At 47.2% G+C, this 20,070-nt stretch overlaps 1 protein-coding gene across 1 annotated transcript; it reads right to left on the reverse strand.

Moving 5' to 3' along the window:
- Nucleotides 1–5,217: 5,217 nt before the first annotated feature.
- SALL4 (spalt like transcription factor 4) lies at nucleotides 5,218–19,838 on the reverse strand. The gene is made up of 4 exons (XM_051802728.1): nucleotides 19,555–19,838; nucleotides 9,460–11,991; nucleotides 8,497–8,804; nucleotides 5,218–7,383 (listed from the first exon to the last, which is right to left on the reverse strand). The coding sequence occupies exons 1-4, from the start codon at nucleotides 19,622–19,624 to the stop codon at nucleotides 6,955–6,957; spliced, it is 3,339 nt and encodes a 1,112-aa protein (XP_051658688.1). The 5' UTR covers nucleotides 19,625–19,838; the 3' UTR covers nucleotides 5,218–6,954.
- Between the last annotated feature and the right edge of the window lie 232 nt (nucleotides 19,839–20,070).

The raw sequence follows: 20,070 nt of genomic DNA on the forward strand, positions 1-20,070 counted from the left end.
AACATCACTCCTGCTCGCAGCAGTACTGAAACAAGCTTGGACTGTGACATTCAATCCCTCAAAATCAGAGCAAACATGCAAAAGCTGCCCGTTCCCAAGGCTCAGCTCCACACGCACACAGAGCTGGCACTGGGAAAGGAGCATTTCAGAGTAAAGAAACATAAAGTGGGACGCTGAAACACGAACCATTAGCAGTGTGGTATCATTGTGCATGTGCCCCCAGCCTACATGAGGTGCATTCATCTTTTAAATTTATCTTTTAAACGTCTGGGCTCAGACAAGACCACTGCAATTAATTGGGGAGTTAAACACTCCCAGATTATCATGCACTGTTAACACCTGCAGCTCTGATCTGCACGCAGGGCTTTGATATTATTTCTCCTTTTGACAAGTGGGCGATAGCGGATATCCTTTAAGCCTATATTTAATGAAGCCCCCCATAAATCCATCAACACTTGCTAAGGGAAACTACAATAAAGCTCCTACTGCCATGGGCTCTGCTATGGAGAGAACATTTGGCATTCTCATAATGAAGTTTGAGAGCAGATACTGCTCACGCTGATCTGAGGAAGTGCACTCTTTGTGTAGGATCTTTTTCTTCCATAATTATATGTTGTGGCTCAAGAAAACAACACTTCAGTACCTTCTTTTTAAAACCACAGCAGTCAAAATGTCGTTCAGAGAGGGCAGCTGTCAAATCTAAGAAATGAAGAAAGAAAAAGGCTTTCTAGACAAATGTACTCTCATTTGTAGTTTGTGTTTGTATTTTGTTAGCTCTTGAAATGATCTGGCTCCTGTTTTTGTGTTACGCATCCTGTGAGTGTGATAAAAAAATGTAAAGCTATAAAGTGAAAATAAATTGGTACTTGTTACACATTTTATATTTCTAAATTTTATAAAAAGCCTAAACAAAAAAACCTACATAAAGTGGTTATTTTTCATTTATGACTGAAAGAATTGAGTTGGGAAACAGAAGAACAAGTAATGAGCAAATTTTATGTTTTCCAAATCTGGACATCATGAGTTAAGAGGGGTGGAGTACTTTTAATATACACAGAAATTTAGGTACTCCAAAGCAGTAAATCACCTGAACGTGTGCTGAACTTTAAGGACCTAAGTAATCAAACTGGTTTCACGGGGAAAAAAACAGTGTGTCAAAAAAAAAAAAAAATTAAAAAGTTATGTTTGGTATTCTGAACATCTAGACTGCATGGAGACAAATTTTTCTAAAACAAACTTCGCCAAGTGGATCTACAGGACTGTGAAGGGCTGTAAAGCCAAAACAGGTAACTCAGTTTAAAAGCATCCTCTGTCATCACACACATAGGACTGCAAAGCCAAGTGACTGTCTAGGAAGATAATGTGCATAAAAGATTTTGGGACTGATTCTCTAGCTGGACTAGATGGTCTTGGGGGTCTTTTCCAACCTAAATGATTCTGTGATTTAGGTTCCATGCTTGACTAAATATTTATATAACAGCACTAGACATTGTGAATTTTACTTGATTTGCTTTTTCAGTTTTCTTTAGAGAGACACTCTTGCACAGATCTTTAGTCATGTCTAGATTTTGCCAAAACCAAGTATTGGAAAATAAGGCCCATGATTAGATCCACCTGTTCTCATTCTGAATTGAGACATTTTCTGCACGAAGCAATTAAGTCAGAGAAGTCGATCTTTGGACTGTGAGATATGACAACAGAGATGCTAATAAAGAAGTTTGACAGGAGAGGGATGCTGCCATTGATTGGCTGGATGGCCAGCACACCACCAGTTATAACAGGCATAATAAACCAATAAACCAGACAGCTTTGAGTATTGGTGGCATTAACAGCAATCAAAATGTTGCAAAGAACACCGCCCTTTATAAGCAATTAACTTAAAGTGCAGAAAACAAAAGATAGGATAACGAAATAGATAATATGGTAATAGGCTCCAGGAGTGTGTAATTGCTGGTTCTTTTCTCTGCCCCCGAGTTGTTTCCTGTCCTGCTGTGGCCGTGCAGTGCCAGACGCTTTTCTAGGTCAGTGGTGAATGTGAGTTGAAGCCGAACACACAAGTTCAGCTCACCCACACCCCAACGCTGCAGAGCCCTCACCAGGGAGCCCCTGGGAAGGGCACACAGAGAAGAGCCCTCTGGGCTGAGCACACTACACAAAAATCACCAAAAAGCCTCAGCACTGAGCAGTAACCTCACGGGATCACACAGACTGTAAGGCAGCTTTCTGCCTGAGCTGGTATTTTGCAGACAGAAGCCACTGCCTTCCCTGCTTCCAAACAGACTGCAAACCCAGCAGTAAACAGTAAAAAAAAATAAAAAAAATCAATCAGTACTCACCCCTTTTCCTGTTTCAGCCCTTCTCTGCCATCCCATCAGCACAAGCACCTCAGCCAGGTCCTTTCCCCTCTGCTGATCCAAGTTCAGTGGTCATTCACCCTTTGCTCCACGTTGTATTTATCAGCAGCCCAGGAAGGCTCCCATCTCCTCCCTGCCAGCTGTGAAAAGGCAACTGGCCTCACTGAGCTCAGCCAGGAGAGCTGGTTATCTATGTGATTGTCAGACAAATTTCACTCCTCAAAGTTCCCACTGACTTTTTGGAAAGTTTTGAACAGAAAGGGTAGGTTAAAAGAAATCTTTTTTCAGAGGAATATCAGAGCTAATACATTAGAGCTAATTGTGCTTTTTTTTTCTTTCTAAAGCAACACAACTTTGAGGTTCAAATTTAGCATTTGAAGTAAGCCAGTGTTTACCTCAGCTCATGCAAGCAAATATGCTACTTACACAAAAGCAACAGCCTGCAAATCCTCTGCACAATGAGCAAAGTAAGCAATAACAAATAAGAACAAGAAAGTCCTTTAGGCAAGAAGAGAGGCTAATGAGCAGAGACAGCACACATACCGTGCTCACTCTGCTCTCACACCACTGGAGCTACATTAGCTCTGGTAACTTGTTCCTAATTTACATCAGCAAAGGAAAAAGGAGAATCAGCTGTCTTTTTTAATTGTTAAGATGCAACGTTACTGTAAACTGAACACACTTGCCAGTGTGGGGAGTTACCACACTGAGTTTCAGGTGTTGGCTCAGCCCTTGCACTTGGAGAGCAGGTAATTCCCAGTCTTGCCTGCTTTGCAAAGAGTCTCCCCTGCAGCTCCCTCCAGCAGAAACACCCCAATGGCACAGCCTGCTTCTGCCGTGGGGATGGGGGGGATAGTCCTACCTGTTCTCCACGTTTTGTGATAAGATCCATGACTTGCTGGCAGGGGCTTAGGCAGGGATCCTGCCACGCTCCAGCAGGAGCTGCCTCATCACTGAGCAGAGGTGCAGCTTTGGGCACAGCGAGCACTAGACACGGTGGCCTGGAGAGCAAAGGCCTGCAGTGTCTCTGTGCCAAGTCACATCATTTGATCTCACTGCTGGCCACTCAGCCAAGGCAGGCACTGGATGAATCAACCTGATTCCCCTGAGTAATCCTCTGCTGCAGGGATATCATACACCTGCCTGCCAAAACCTCTTGCTGTCCTGGTTTCCATCAGTTTCCTGACATTTTATTTCTAAACCAGCACTCATGCTTTAAAAAATTCCTCCCTTGTTTGTCATCTCCCACCTGCTGACCAAGTTAAAGGCAGCAGAGGTCTGATTATGTAATTATATTCTTACAGACAGCCATGAAAAGGCAGGCAGAGCCCCACAGCTTAGCAGCTTTTGAGGTGAAGCAGTTACGTGTGCTCAGCCCTTATGGCACAAGTGCAGAGTCTTATATTTAAAGGAGAAAGGGACCCCAAACCTCAGGAGCTGTTTGGATGAGGAGACATCAACAGATACCACCAAGTTACAAAGCCCCAGGACAGCAGGTTTTGTTGGCTTCCTGCTAGAAAACTGCTCTCTTTCTCCTGCTAACAACATATTTTCATGGCATTATGGTACCACTTGGTGTCAAACTATCAGCAAAGAGCAGGCCTTTTATCACAGGTTCTTTTGAAGCCAGGGTACTTCTTCACAATACCCATGATTGCCCCATGCTGGAGAGCAATTTCCTGGTTAGGGCAGGTCTTTTGACATGATCCACCTCTCCTCTAAACCCACCTCCTCCTCCTTCCCACCACATTGCTCCTTGAGCTGCTGCAGTTAATCCTGCACAGGCAGCACATCCTCAGCACCAGTGTGAGGAACCAGCCTGAAATCCTGCTGCAGTTAATCCTGCACAGGCAGCACATCCTCAGCACCAGTGTGAGGAACCAGCCTGAAATCCTGCCCACCGTTTGAAGGGACAGAGCAGCAGCTCCATCACCAAGCCCATCCAGGTACCCAGAGCAACAACTGCTCTCAAAGCAGGTTGTAAGCTCAGGAGCTGCACACTATCCACACTAGCATGTGTAGTTTTTACTTACCACCACTTGCTGTGTTCCTCACTGGGGTTCAAATTCTAATCCCTTGGTTTCCCTGAGCAGAGAAGGGCCAGAGTCTCCTCTTGCACGGAACATTTTGCACCCAGGGACTATAGAGCTGCTTTTAAACAACTTCATGCTCTAGTGAAGCACTGAATGCTTTCTACCTCCCTGCATATCCCCTGTGTGCTGTTATCTTTCCTTCTGCTCCTGTATTTATTTTGCCCTCCTCACACCTTTTCTCAGCTTGGTGGTAGAGCCTAGAGAACAAGTGTTTCCTTTCTGCTTTTCTTTGCAATCCCAAATATTGTGCAGTCAGCTGCAGTGCTGGAAATATCAGTTTCTGCACCATTTTCCTCCACTGTTACCTCCCAAGCCCAAAATATATTTGTTAGTTTTTAAGTTGCAAGGATCAGAACCTCAGCACTTTTCCATTATATCAGGGCTGTTCTCAGAACTGTTTTCCTTTGCTCTTTAGGGGAAGTTATTTATCCTTTTTCTGTGCAGCCACTGTCTTCAGGCACTGGCAATTTGACAACTTAATATTCTTTTCCCTTTGTAGGGTGATCACAGTACAGGAACTGTTGTACATATTCCTGTCACTCTATTCTAGTGTGGAAATGAACATCCCTGGCACGTACCAATCCCTGTATCAAACCCCAGCTGTTCCTAAGGAACGGATCTAAAGACCCCTCCACTCCTACCTGGTTCCTGTTGTTTAAAGTAACAAACTAAAGCCACGGATTTCAAGTCCCTGGAGTGAGACAGTATCCTGCCCCTTGAACTCACTCTTCAGGAGACAAAAGCTTTGCCAGAAAAATTAAAGCACTAAGTGTGAAAAAGCCATCCCAAAATTTATTCTCAAAAATGTCAACAGAAATGCATCAGTAGATACTCAAAACTACAGAGTTCTCAAAAGTCATACATTCACAATGTAGAAACATGACAATTGGGATGCCTTTTGCATGGTCTATGTAACAATATCCATTTTACAGTGTAAACAGGTACTGGTATGTTCTTACTTACAAGTCCAGCAGGAAAGGCACAACTCGGCATACAGAGATCATAAGCAAGAATCAGGTGCAACAACATTACACAAACTTTTGGTAATCTGCATTTCTGGGGCCTTCCACAACAGAGACTGGACTTGAAGATTTCCTGCAGTCCACAGCGAGATGTCTTTCCATCCTTCAGTCCTTCCATTCCAAATGCTCACTTTCCAGTCTGGTTCAGATCCCATTACACATCCAGTTCCAGCAGGCGTCAGAGGAATTGTGAAAGGTCAGTCCAGTAACTCTTCAGGTGCTTCCACTAATACATCAGGTTTTGGTTTCAGATAGTGCATGGAAGCATCTGCTTGAATCTCAGTCATTACAGTGGTCATTAATAGAAAAATAGACACTACAACTACAAAAGGAAAAAAATGAGGTAGATAACTTAGAATCCAGATGACTATCCCAGCAACCTTCATACAATACACATGGATCATTAATTACCATTTTGGTAGAATGCAAATTCACAGACCACCAAGAAACTTAATGACCAGAGTAGGAATGCCATCCAAAAACCCACAAAACATTTAACCTAAGCATGAATACTTCATATTTAAATACAGGTTTACACAGACTGATCTCCTAAATTACCCAAATGAAAAACAAAATAAAAATAAAAATGTCTCTTGCTAAGGAAACCAGTTCCCATGCCCAATTGCAACAGTCACGTGAGATTCCTTGCAGAGCTTTTAGACCTGACTTCCCAAGGCAAGTCTTCCCTTTCAAGAGGAAACAAAAAAAGTATATACATACCTACCCATGCTTGTTTGGGGCTCTTGGTATTGAAATAAAACATCTAGGAAAAACTGCACATCTTTGGAAGTAGGAATTTTGGCACTACATTTGAAGGACTGTCCTAGTAGTAGTATTAAATAAGCAGCAGTCAACAACACAGAGAATTAATTACTTAGGAGCAGTGACTAAAGAAAAACAGCAACTTTCTTTCCATAGAACTTCTGAGGCAAAAAAAAAAAAAAGTAATTAAAAAAATTTTTTTGTAGTTTTTTTTTAGCCATTATAGTAAAAAGTACATTCAGAAACCACACAGAGCCAAAAATCCAAACAGAAAAATTCTTCCTAGGAGGGTAGCAGACATTCTAGGATATTTACCCGCATTAATAGTTTTCATTTCTCATCAGTAAATAGAAGCTTTTCCATCAACAGTAGGTTGCTTCCACTCTATTCAAAACCCCCAAGTATCACTCTAAACAGAGGTAAATATTCTAACCTTTGGAATTTCAAGTTGTAAAACTTCTGTAAGGCTGTACACATTAAAGTCACACGCAAGAACTACTTTGCAAGACCCGCATCTTTCCAAATAGAAGGAAATCCTAATCTTTATTATTTACTATTTGCAAAGCAATATCATGATTGTACTCTGGGCAACTCTTACAAAGACAACCATAAAATCATTTGCACGTCAATAGGAAAATAGGAGGCTGAAGTGGAATCTCTTAAAAATATATGTTTGTGTATATATATATTTGTTCTTTCTGTTCGTCGACTTCACTAGAGTCTTTAACTAACAGCAATTTTGTTCTCCTCCATGAAGTGAGGGAACTGGTGTTTTGGCACATTGTCTGCAGCAGCACCACTGGCCTTCTCTGTTTCAGAACCAGTCCCAGACTGGGTCCCATCTATTTTGGAGACTGTAGCAGTGTTTATGGCCGAGCCACCCCCGATGGTGACCGGGAGGGTGGGCAAACCACCGCTCTGGATCACGGAGATCTCGTTGGTCTTCATGGCGATGCCATTGCTGAGCACTGCTGCGTACTGATTCCACACCGTGGGGTCAATGCTCGCTGAGGGAGGCACTGGGAACACATCCTTTGGGAACATGTCAGATATCTTCTTGGGATCGTTCCCCAGCAGAGCCATGGGATTATCAATTGAAAGCCTTCTTCCCCGCCTGGCAGAGTTATTCCACATGTGAGTTCCCACATGGACCTTCCAGAGGGGGGCAAAAAGTGAAAAGAATCATTATTACTGCTGCTCTTTCATGGCATACCCAAGTTCTACTTTGCTTACAGGCAAGTTGCCCAAAAGAAGTCATATTTGCATTCAGGTAAGTGTTTAAGGTGTTCTTGTCAACGTTCCATTCCTGGCATGTGTAAGACAAGAGTCATTCCACTGACTGACATTACCATGCATCTCTAAAGTTTACTGCTCAAGGGCTCATAGGACTGTCTTTTACATTTATTTTAAGTGGAGTTGGCAAAGATGCTGCTTTCTCCCCCAAAATAAAAGCCACGTTATCTGCTGTGAACAGACTATACTGAAAAAAATGCTGGTTAATGAAAAACAACCACCAAGCAATTTGGAAGAAAAACACTAAATAATGTGGAAGATTTCGCCTAACCTGAAATTTTCCATACCACATTCTGCTAGTGCTTCCAGCAAGGGACTGTTTGCAAACTGCAGAGTATTTTCTCTCCCCATTAAGTATTTTATCTCCTATTTATACAAGAGGATTGAAGAACTTGAAGAGTTTCTCACAGGAAGGGAGAAGCCTCGGTGAGAGTGAGGGAGCTGCAAGTCCCTCACAGGGCAAATAGATTCCTCTGACAAGTAAGGACAGACTCACAGCACTTCTTCAGCAAGTGCTTAGACACAATCCCCAAGTACTTTGTGCTATCTCAGGATTATCCTGTTTTAATCTCTCCTCATCTCACAGTGTTTCAAGCAGTGCAGTGTAATGCATTTACTCTACAGGCAGGATTTTGTAGCATTCAGTCTATGAAATGTTTATGTCTTGACACATCCAAATCCAAACAAAAAAGAAAAAAGCAATCTGCTTAGTAAGGGCTAAGCCTTCCCTTCCATCCCAAAAGGAAAGTCAAAAGTCAAGGACAGAAGTGAAGACCTGCAGGCAACCTCAGTACAGTGTTTAGTGAGAAACTGTGTGAAGAAACTCAGGAAGGAGAGACAACAGTCAAAGATAACTACATGAGGAAGTAAAAGAAGTGTTGCCCCCAAAGGCAGGTCAAATATTAGCAAGTCTTTCCATCTTTAGTATGGGTTTCACCAACAAAGGAGATCAACACCGTAGAGATGACCTACCTTCAGGTTTCCTTTTGTGGTGAAGGCTCTCCCACAGATGGTGCAGGCAAACGGCTTCTCCCCAGTGTGGGTCCGCTCGTGGATCTGCAGGGCGCTGGCAGAGGAGAAGTTCTTCCCACAGGTAGTGCAGATGTGCTGTTTGGCGGGACGGCAGAACTTGGGTCGTGGCACGAGGAGAGGGGCAACCCCAGGGGACAGAGCTGGTGGGCCAATGAAATGGCCAGTGCTAATGGGGCGATCGCTGGGCATCTCCATCTTTATCAGGGCTGGGGAGGCTCTCACAAAAGCAGCTGGAATACTACTTCGACCTGGAAAGAAAGCAAAGGTAATGTTTATCCCAACCTCATTCTGCTTCAAAGCTTAATTCTGGCTAAGGCTCCAGGGGCCGTGCCTGTGGAGCTGCACGAGCCTGAAAAGCACATCTGCAGAGCCCTCCAGAGACACACGACAGGGCTGCTACTGCACTTCCTGGGACACCCCAAAACAAATCAGTTCACCCCTGTTCTTTTTTGGTGAGCTTATGAGCTAGAAAGTCTTGCTTTCAGGTCAAATTTAGATAAACATTAACCTTAATGCTAAAGAGCCTGAAAAGCCCACATATGATTTCCAGAGTTTCCATGACACATTCTTGGGATAAGCAGTTTTCCCACAAAACACAAATGTGTATCTTTAAAGAGATATAAGGAAGTATTAGGTGAGCCCATGAAATACACTAAGTGCATGGTCTCTATTAATTTTAAGAACCTCTATGCTACCCCTTGCAGGAGATAATGGCACTTAAGTCTTTGAATTTTGAGTCTTAGTCAGGGAAACTTAACAGGGCATATGCCCTTATCCTAACAGAGGAGAAAGAAGAGGGGAAAGCTGAGAAGGCTTTGTTTCCTGTTGGTCCTTTTTAGAGACTAATTTCCTCCAGTCCTACTGCCCCACCCCAAATTACCACCAGCATTTTGAATTACTCACCATATTCTCCATTTGCAAAGTGTAACCCGGGTTCTTCTTTAATGACCTTCCGACCAATATTGCCGTAAGTTAAATCCAAAGCACCAACAACCCCTTCCATTTCTGCAGGAGCATTCTCAGGACCCTCTGTTTTATTTCCCGTGCCTGAATCTTCCTGATTGTTGAAGGCGGGTGACTTTGACCTCACGCTCTCAGCTTGGCTGTTGGCTGGGGACAGAGCCTGGAGAGACGCGGACTCGGAGGCAGCAGGACTCCTGCCATTCTGATAATCTGGATCTCCTGCCACAGAAGACGAATCATTTGTCATGCCATCGCTTTCTGCTGACCCATTGTCACTAGACTTCAAACTGCTTTGCCGCTGCAAATTCAAAGAGGTGACAATCTTCATCTGATTCTCCAGGGCAGTAACACCAGAGAAGGAGGCTGCCGCAGCTGGCGACTCTGATTGTGCATCATATGGAGTAGGAGGTTTTGAAGAACTCCTGGGGCCATCCTGAGAGTCCATGTCCTCTTCCATCTCTATGCTTTCCACAGTCTCATCTGGGCGACTGATGTCTCCGTTCTTCTCAGCCACAGCAGGATCCACATCGGCGCTGTCGCAGGTGTTCTCTGGCATTGGCGTGTTGGGGATCTGTCCCCCCATGTGCATGCGGATATGCTGCTGCAGCACAACTGCATTTGTAAACTTCTTCTGGCAAATAGGACACGAATGTTGCATCTTCAAAGGAGTATTGGCCCGGTGGACGCCGTAGTGAGTTTTAAGGTTCCCTTTAGTGGAGAAAGCACGGCCACAGATCTTACACTTGAACGGCCTCTCCCCGGTGTGAGTACGATAATGCATTTTGAGTGAACTCTGGCAGCTCAGCACTCTGTGACAGATCAGGCACTCGTTGGGGTCAGCAGTAGATTTGTCGATATTTTCAACCAGTTGCTGAAGCTTCGACGTCTCTGAGCCCTGCTCGTTTGACCCACTTACATGGAAGATGCTCACACTGCAGGTGGCTTGTGGTGAGCTCAAGCTCTGCTCTGTTCCTGACTCATGGCCGACTGCCCCCGATGAGGAGGAGCCACCCTCACTTTCTGGAGATGGCCTTGACTGCAGATCACTTGAGAACGTACCAGGCAGAGACTCCTTAATGCCTGCTAGGCTGGAGATGGTCTGAGGTGCACCTGTGGCCGCAGAGGTAGGCAGGGTTGTCAGGAGAGGTTTGCTATCCACAATTAGGTTAGACTCATCCAGTGGCATAGACATCCCGTATGGGATTCCAGTGCTAGTGGGAACATTGTCCAGGTGCTCAGGAACCGGGTAAGGATTCATCTTTATGTGAGGGTATTTGTCTTTGTGACGCTGAAAATGCACTTTAAGGTTTCCTTTGGTTGTGAAGCGGTTCCCACAGATGTTACACTTGTAGGGCCTTTCTCCGGTGTGGGAGCGGAGGTGGATCTGCAGGGCACTGTCATTGCCAAAGACCTTCCCACAGAATTTACACTTGTGTTTGAAGAACGGCTCTTCTGCATTCGGTTTGCTTTCGGACACGCTAATGTTGGGAGGTTTCCCCTTCCCCTTCTTTGAGGAATCTATTACAGAAGAAACGGCCGAAAGCGGGTTCTGGAAGATGACGGAGTTGGAGGACTGAGGTAGCAAAGGATTCGGGAACTGAGAAATGGAGCCGGGGAGGCTTCGGCTTCCCTCTGGCTTCAGGGGGAAGGAGGAGGACAGCCCAGCAGCCAGCGAGCTGGCGGCTGCAATGCCAGTGTTAGAATGAGGTAGTTTTCCTTGCTTCAAGGATTCCAGTGATAGGCTCTGGCTTCCAGCTTTCTGTCCAATTAAAGCCACAGCAGCCGACAGCTGCTGAGACATGTGAGCGCCCAGAGCTTTTAGTGGATCAGTAGCAGCTGCTATAGAAGGATGCAGGGCATGGGGAGCCATCATGGCAATCTGAATGCGGATCTGCTCCGTCAGCTGAATCTGCTGGAGTTGCTGCTGCTGCAAACACACGAGCTGCTCCAGGATCATGGGGATAGCATTGAAACTGGCTGCTGAGGAAGAGATGGCATCGGAGGTCCGCTGGTTCACAGCCACTTTAGTGCCACGTATCGTCTGCAAAGTCACATTAGTGTTTGGTACTTTGGATTTTGGTAGATAGCTTAGCCCAGGAGCCGCAGGCGTGACAGGGGGTTCTATTTTAAGGTACATTCCTCCAACTGATTCAGCATCCATTTTTCCTTCTCTCTTTTCCATAGAACCAGTGCAGCCCTTTGCCTGAATGTCCTTGCGTGTCCTGCTATCCATTCGGTCACTTGGGAAGTTCCCTAGAGAAGCTTCAGAGAAGCTCTCAGGGGGTACTGTTCCCTCACTGTCATTCATGATTAGAACAGGTGGATTTTTAGTGCAATTTTTCTTATGCTCAAGGAATTCAGAGAGAACAAAGAATTCTGCACAGCATTTCTCACAGATTTTAGTTTCCTCCACGCGGCACCTTTTGGAACTCATTTCGCCATCTCTATCACCTGGGACGTCTTGTGGACTCCCTTAAAATAAAAGAAAGTCACATTATTAATTGCTAGGTTTAGGCTGTTCTTAAGATCACCGATTTCACCTGAATTTCAAGCTAAAAGATACAAAACACTGGAATCGAGTTTGCAAATGAATCGAGTCCTGCTCTTTATTTTGATGCCAAACCCTCTGCAGTCAAAAAGAAATCTGCATCTCAGCTGTGTTTTCAATAAAAACAATAATCTAAAAAGACTCTCACAAGGCTCAATGAAAAGGGTTTATCCAAAATCCCTTTATACAGGTAAAAAGAGGCAGTGCAGCAAGGCAGCATCTGCAAAACAGCTTAAAATAAACACAAGGTAGATAGAAGAAGCCTCCTAACGCTGAGCAAAACACCCCAGAAGCCTGTTTGGTGTTGGTACTTCAGGTTCTAAATCTTTGTTAACCACCTCTCAAAAATTCATACAAGATTGTTAACACGGGAACTTCAGAACAATACTTAATTGTACAATACTAATTGTACAATTAAACGACTTGCACTCCACCATAATGACAGTAATAATTACAACCGAAAAGGGCTGACAAAAGGCCAATATTAGCTTTTAAAACCTTCAAAAAAAACCCCACCTCTAAAAAGACACAGTAGTAAAGAAGACACGATTAACTGACAGAACCCCCCACACAGGTATGAGCCTACACTGATGCTGGTGATTATTAAAACAAATAATCCAAGTAACAAGTCTTGCTTGCAAAACACAACAAGGCTGTTTCAGACCCTGTTTCGCTGCATCTGCAACTCACTTACTTTTGGGAAGGGGCAGGAAAAGCCAAGCTGGGCTCCATGTCTGCTCCTGCCCTTCCACCACCAGCAACCCCTAAAACGGACTGAGCAGAGTTTGCACGCGGACAAAAAAAGAAAATCATTCGGGGAAACATCAGAACTGGAATAGAGGTTAACAGAAACTCTAAAGCAAAACAGGATGTTTTTGCTCAGTCTCGCCATCCTTCAAACAACAAACTCAACACCCAGCTCAAGGCAGGCCAGTACTCAGGGCAAGGGGGGGCAGGAGTGCTCAGGAGGGAAAGGTTTACAGCTGAAGGGGAAGCGGGAAGGGCTCCAGCTGTATTCCAGCCCCCATCAGCTGAAACCTCCTGGAATTCCTATCAGTTCGTCTAATTTCGATGGGTGCCAAGGGCGCAGTAACTAAGTAACTTCACCTCCAACAGGCCCAGCAGGGCACACCCCAGACCTGCACACGCTGAGAACTTGAGCTGAGATCTGTCCTGCTCAAGCCTCCTGGCTCCAGCACTTCTCTGATCCCACATTACCGGCCCACGCCATTTCACAAGGTGAACCCCCGACTCTGCAAGCACAGGAGCTTTCTGCGGCTTTCCTTTTAGAGGTGTAACCGAACCACACATCTGATACATGTGTATATCCTGTACATGGCAGGGTGGAGGGGAAGGATGTCCAAGCACATCAATTTGCTGTTTGAGGGGGGTGTAAAAGCTCTCTAAGGGAGGATATGGCAAACCTTGACACTTCTTAGCTGAACAACAGCATTGCATGTCTATTCAACACATCAAACTTCAATGGTTTAATGCTGTGTGGCAGAAAGTGCACGCTGAAGTTTATTTTTAAAAATAAACATTTGATCAATTACAAAACATCGCAAGCATCAGAGGCCTGTTCTGCTATGATCTCTAGAGCAATAAATCCAAATCTGTAAAAAAAATCACATACACTTCTAGTCCTTGAACAGAGAGGAAAAGGGTTCTCAGAACTGGTATGATCAAAAATGTTTGGATGCCTCCTATCTAAACAGGGAGATTTAAATGCTTTTTTCTTCCCTCTCCTTCAGCCCAAGCTTCTGTAAGTGAAAGAAACAAGTAAGAGCATGTATCTCCTATCCCATCATTAAATTGATGCCTCTAACTGAGTTGATTTAACTCTATGCAAAAACATACAGAGAAATCTAGTCTGCAGACAAGTACAAGTAGTACATAATTCAGAACTTGGACAAGAGAGTCAACCAAGAACAGATTATTTTAAGCTATAACGGGAAAGAAAGTACCTGTGTCAAAAAAAAAGACAACAAATCTCCAGAACTACTCTGTACACTGCCTTTAGAGGTCTTCACTGCTTTCCTGTTTCCATCCATTACACAGGTGTTTCATAGAATATACTAAAACATGAAAATCTCTTTTCCAAATCCCTTAGTTAGTAGTCTCATCTTCCAGGCCGAACTATACAGTTTACACGTTACAAAATAACCTCAAGGTTCTCCTTTTTCCATTGGAGCAGAATATGTCTGTACCAAAGACTCCTGCCCACCCCCAAGGAGATATTCCAGGATAATGTCTAGACAAGTCCTCAAACTTTAACTTCTTCAAAGCATCTGATCATTTATCTCCCTTCCCTTGATAGTGCTTTCTTATTTTTCTACTTTTCCACTGATAAGACCACACTAAATTCAATGCCACTTTTCCAACCTCCAGCACAGTCCATGCTCCTCATTTTCCTAATTCTCAGGAGCTCTGGTAACTTTTCTGGTCCCAAGCAGCAGTTGCCACCTAAGAGAAAGAAAACTCCAGTACACTGAAGGTACTTGTGATGGGCAGCAGCAGGCAGGTTGGGAGCCTTGCCCCTGCCAGTTCTTGCTGCCACTGTCACATATTTTCATTTCCAGTTCCCCTGACAGTAAGGCACTAGTTTAGGACTCCAAATAAATTCAATTCAGAGCTTGAAATGACTTGCTGAATGACAAATAGGCAAGTTACGCCTTATTTTCCTTTCTACCTTAGAAAAAGTGGATATAATATCTTCCCCCATCTCATAAAGAATTTTAGATAAATTCAGAAGGAGGACTCTGGGTAACTGTGTAGTAGCTGGAATAACTAAGGAGCAATTTACTGTTTCTTTAAAAACACCAACAGCTTCTGTAAAACTCATCTTGATTTCTAGGTACATCCTCTCCCCGGCACCAAGGGCTGCAATCAGAGCACCTCAGCTCCCCAAAACCTCAGCAGTTATCACTAACATGAATTAACGGTCTGAAATCAGGGGGGTTCCATGCCAAGAAAGCAGCTCTGCCCACATACTGTACAAGGATTTACCGAGGAGAGCCCTGCCACAACAATTGCTTGTGCACTTCACTTAACCCTCTCCAAAGGCTTCCCAGGGATAGGACTTCTACTGTGTTTTTTTTATCTCCCCACTCCCGAATTTCAGGAATGTTATCTCTCAGCATCTAGTTATCCAATAAGTTAGAAGAATGCAGTAAACCCAGCAGGGGGGTTAGATTGAATCACTGACAAATGGATGGAAAAAATCCACTATTGTGTAGGACAAGGCGGTCATCGACAAGGAAGGCTGATAAAATCCACACAGCTCGAATAATTTATTTTTTTTTCAAGGGAACCAGCAAAAGAGTGAACTAAGTCTGGTTTGATGTGATTTCAAGAAGGGTGCTGCTGGTCTGCCACTCAACCGAGCCATTAGTGACTTGTTTTTTCCAACTGTAGTTCACGTGAATTGGGATGAAACCGAGCTCAAGTTTTCCCACCCACTTTTTTTTCCAGGAGTTTTAATACCTTTGGTGAGCTTACTTTCCCTACAGACTACAACCCATGCACTACTTTTGCTTTAACGTTAACAAAACCACGTACGTCTCCGCTTAAAATTAACTCGTGAAAAATTGATTATCGACCCTCCACTCCAGTCCTAGACATGAAATTCTCTGCCATCAGCTCCCTGTTGCTCTCTCAGGCATCGTGCTTCCCTGATGCTTTTTTCCTGTTCCCCGCTGAAAATCTGGGATTTCAAAAGAACTGCAAACTGCCCAAAAATTCACTCTCTTTTTCTTTCACTATCAAACAACATTTAACGCATTTTATTTACTGTAACTATTGACAAAATCACCTCCTTGAGTAAGTAAAACATACGACTGCCTACTTACGGAAATATGCCAAAGGCCTTGATGTTTTCTACACTGAATTCATCAGCTGCATTTTTCTAGCCAAGAACGAACCAGAAACGCGTTACACCTACAATCAGGATTTCAAGACTTTAATTGTTTTATTATCTACCTACTGATTCACCCTTCTGGTGACCCACCTATTCAAGCGACATATTCGGCGGAACACAGAACGAACTATCGCGAATAAAACACTTCTGAGGAGCAAAACAAGCGTTAAAACACGCGGGGAAAGTGAAGCTCCGAGGCGGCGGCTCCCGAGGGCGCAGCCCCGCTCCCGACCGACCGACGGCGCCTGGACGGGGCTCTGAGCCCCCCGAGCGCCGGGCCGGCCCTTGGGAAGCGGCCGGAGTTACCTGCGGGCGCTGCCCGGAGCCCCGGCGGAGGTCCCGGTGCCGGTCGGTGGAGGGCACTCACGGCCCGCGCTCCCGCCCGGCCCCGCCGCGGCCCCGGCCACCCCCGGGCGGGGCCACCGCGACCCCCCGGCAGCCACCTGAGCCAACAGCGACCCACACATCACCCACGGGACGAGTGGCGTGTTGTCGAGTTTGCCCCAGAGCGCTCCGAGCCCCCCCAAAAGCCGCGGTTCCCCCCAAAGCCCCCCGGCCGCCCTACCTGCCCGGCGGCCGCGCCGCCCCTCCCGCAGCCGCGCAGGCGGCGGCCCCGGACCACACTTAACACTAGTACAGTGTTTAAGAGCGAGCTAAACGGCACAAACCCCGCTGCCAAGGTCAATTGCATGAGAGTCCTAATTGTGAGCCTGACATCAACTTACCACCCACAGCAAGCAGGAGGAGGCAAAGGTTAGAGCAGCAGCTCTGTCAAAACGTCACATGCCGCCGAGCCCAGCGAAAGGGCTCCATCCCTACAACCAATATAATGTTTCACTTACGTAAAAGGAAAAACAAGCCGGGCATCGCCCCCCTCCGCCCCCCGGCACCCTCTCTCCCCTCACACGGCTGCAGCACCCCGGGGGATGCTCCTGCGCCCCGAGGCTCCGGGCCGGGCCAGCCTGTCCCGCGACAGCACCTTCGGGCAACCCAAATTAAACCTAAAATAAATCACCGCAAAACTTGGTTTTCCTAGTTCAACACCCCTCTCCACTTCTGCAGAGATCAGCGCACGAAGCGGGGATTCAAATAAAGTAAATCCCTAATTTCGCATTGAGAAAAAAAATTTGAAGTTGCAGTTTGATACTGTATTTTTAAGAACGAATCCGATTTTTAATGGCAGCGATCCAGCACAATGGGTATTTTCAAGCCCTTTGTGGAAATGCTAATTTTCAGTATGTAGCATTATTCCTCAGTGACCACCTGCTGATTTTTTGACCTGTTAATGGATCCCCAGGTTCGCGGGACACTAACGCGCCGCATTGTTCACAGAGGTGGGTCCCAAATCGCTTTGCGAAAAAAGGGAAGACTTGCAAAAGAGGAGATAAGGGCTTGATTTTATTATTACGATTATGTGTATATCCTCGATAATGCCCCAGACAAATCCTCGCGGAATTTCGACTTTGTTACAGAGTTTCATCACTTATTATTTATGGGCACACCTGGAGAGGGGAATAAGCAAGACTATTTTGGATATTGGCGGGCGGTCCGAGCCATCGGAGCCGCAGCCAAGGTTTGTATTTCTGAGAGCCGAGATCCCGCAGGACGGGGCTCAATGCGGGACCTGCACCGGGCGGCTCCGGAAGGTCCCGGCCGGGCAGCGCACGGCACCTCCGATCCCCCAAAACCCCCAAACTCCCGCCGCCCCATGAACGGCAGGAGAAGCCTCCCCAGGCACGGCCAGAGTTTCACCAGGTCCCCCGGCCTGTGCAGCGGCTCCCAGAGGGATTTCGGCCAGGGTTTGGTTGTTAAAAGAGAATGGGGTAAAAAAAAAAAAAAAAAAGCTCCAACAACAACAACAAAAAAGCAGCTGGCCATTGCCCCGGAGAGCGCGGTGTGGAGCGATCCTCCCTCCCTCCCGCACACCTCCCCCGCCCCAGCGGCCGCATCAGGAGTGATTAACCCTTTTGTTTCAGCGCGGGGCCGGAGGTGCCTTTCCAGCAGCGGGCAGAGATTTACATGTGGAAACATCACCTCCATCCCCCAACCTAACCATATGCACAAAGGAAAACAGTCATGCATTAAACATGGGATTTATTGCCTTCTGGCCAGCATGCTGTTTCTTAAGTCACCATTAACTGGACCCAACAATTGCACATTTCGACTCAAAGAAGAAAGGGGGGAGGAGGAAAAAAAAAAATTAAAGAGCCCGAATCTCCTGCGGGTTGGGAATAAGCAGCTCCTGTAACGTGCCGGGGTATTGATCAGATCTAGGGATGGAAACAAAACCAGTCCTAAAGGATGGCAGTGAACCAAAGAAAGTTCTTGGGGGACACACCGAAACGTTTGGGCACAACGACCACAACAACTGTGAACAAACGCAGCCCGGGTCAGCCCCGCTCCCCACCCGGGACGGGACGTGCCCTCCTCCCCGCCGCAGTCCCGGCTGGGAGCAGGACGGGCACGGCGGGAGCGTCCCCGGCCCCGAGGGCGGTGATAGCGGGGGCAGAGCCCGCACCGGAGCCAGGGACCGCCAGCCCCCGCAGCGGGAAGATGCTGCTCCGCCGCGGGAACCGGGCACGCTCCGGGAACGCCGGCCCTTCCCCTGCACGCCCACCCCACCGGGAGCTGAGGGCTTAGTTGAACCAAAATTTCTTCCTCTCCCATGGCAGGGCCGAGGGCTGCGAGCTCCCCAAAATAGGGGACTGCGATTTGCGGTGGCAAAGTCCCCCACGCCGCCCAAATACAAAGCGCTCACGCACACCCCACATTAGCTCACCGGAGTTATTTTAGGAAGTCGGAAATCAAAGATGGCTGGAGGTCAAGCTACAAAAGGTCCAGGGCGATTGTGATCTCCAACAAAAATAGTCCGAGCGTGGAGGGTTTTCTCCCTTTTTTTTTTTTTTTCTCCCCCCAAAGCCCCACAAAAATCCTTAAATAACTCCCGAGAAAGTGCTGAATAGATCAAGGAAACCGAACTCGAGCCATTTCCTACCCCTCCGAAGTCGTCTGCAATTTCTTCCTCTGCTCCCCCCACCCGTTTGCCCCCCGCCCACCCCCCCAAATTCTCTGTGCCTCAGGGCATCTTTGGGGTTCCCCTCCCATGAGGCTGCACCCCCAGCGCGGCGGCAGCGGGGCCGGTGGCCCCCGCACCCCCCACGCGGGACCCGGCGGAGGCTCCGCGGGACCGGGGGGTGCGTGCGGGGCATTGGGGGGGGCACCGGCCGGGCAGGGCGAGGACCCCTCGGGCACCCCCGCGCAGGGCTGCGCTCCGGAGCGGCCCAAAGCCGAGCCTCCCGCCCCCCCTCCAAAAAAAAAACCGAGGTGCCCCGCTCAGCCCAGCGGAACAACACCGCGCGGGGCTCCGCAGGGTGGGGAGTTCAGTGCCCCAAAAAAGCTTGGGGAAGGCTGGGAGTCGGGCTCGTGGCAGAGCCCGCGGGGGGAAAAGAGAGCGGGATGAAGCACGAGGGTGGAAAAAACCCCCCGGGAAGCGCCCCCCGCGCCCCGCCGCCGCCTCCGCGCATCAGCCGAGTCGGGACCCGCGGCGGCTCCGCGCCCCCCCTGAGCTCACCACTTGCAGCATCTGGGGGCTGCTCCTCGGAGTTGATGTGCTGGGGCTTCGCCTGCTTCCGTCGCGACATGGTGCACCAGCATCGGGAGCAAAATAGTAGCAATTATTTTCCTCTTCACAACAAATTCCTAGAGTTGGGAAATTACCCCCATTGGGCGGAATGCGCATGTCAGAGTAATTATGATTATCAATAATGCATTGCGATTTATCATGGGTCCCTGACGGCTGATTGGCCTGAGTCCAAGGGCTCACAGATTATTCAAATCAGCCCCATTGATCCGCGCAGCGGGGCACGCTGGGCCATGTAGTCCCCGCGCCCGGCCCGCCCTGCCGGGCCACAAAGGCGAGAGTCCCGCGGGGGCCGGGGCCGCCCCCCCGGCTTTAGGGGGGGCACCGACCACCTCTCAGAGTAAACAAACAACCGGCGGCACGGCCGGCCGGACTCACGACCGACAATACCTTTGTTGCCTCACCTGAGCTTTTTACATTGTGCTTTAAAAGACTCGCGCCACCCCC

The sequence above is a fragment of the Manacus candei genome, unplaced genomic scaffold, assembly GCF_025592945.1.
Source record: "Manacus candei isolate 608988 ecotype Guabito, Panama unplaced genomic scaffold, ASM2559294v1 h1tg000057l, whole genome shotgun sequence".
NCBI classification, from domain to species: domain Eukaryota; kingdom Metazoa; phylum Chordata; class Aves; order Passeriformes; family Pipridae; genus Manacus; species Manacus candei.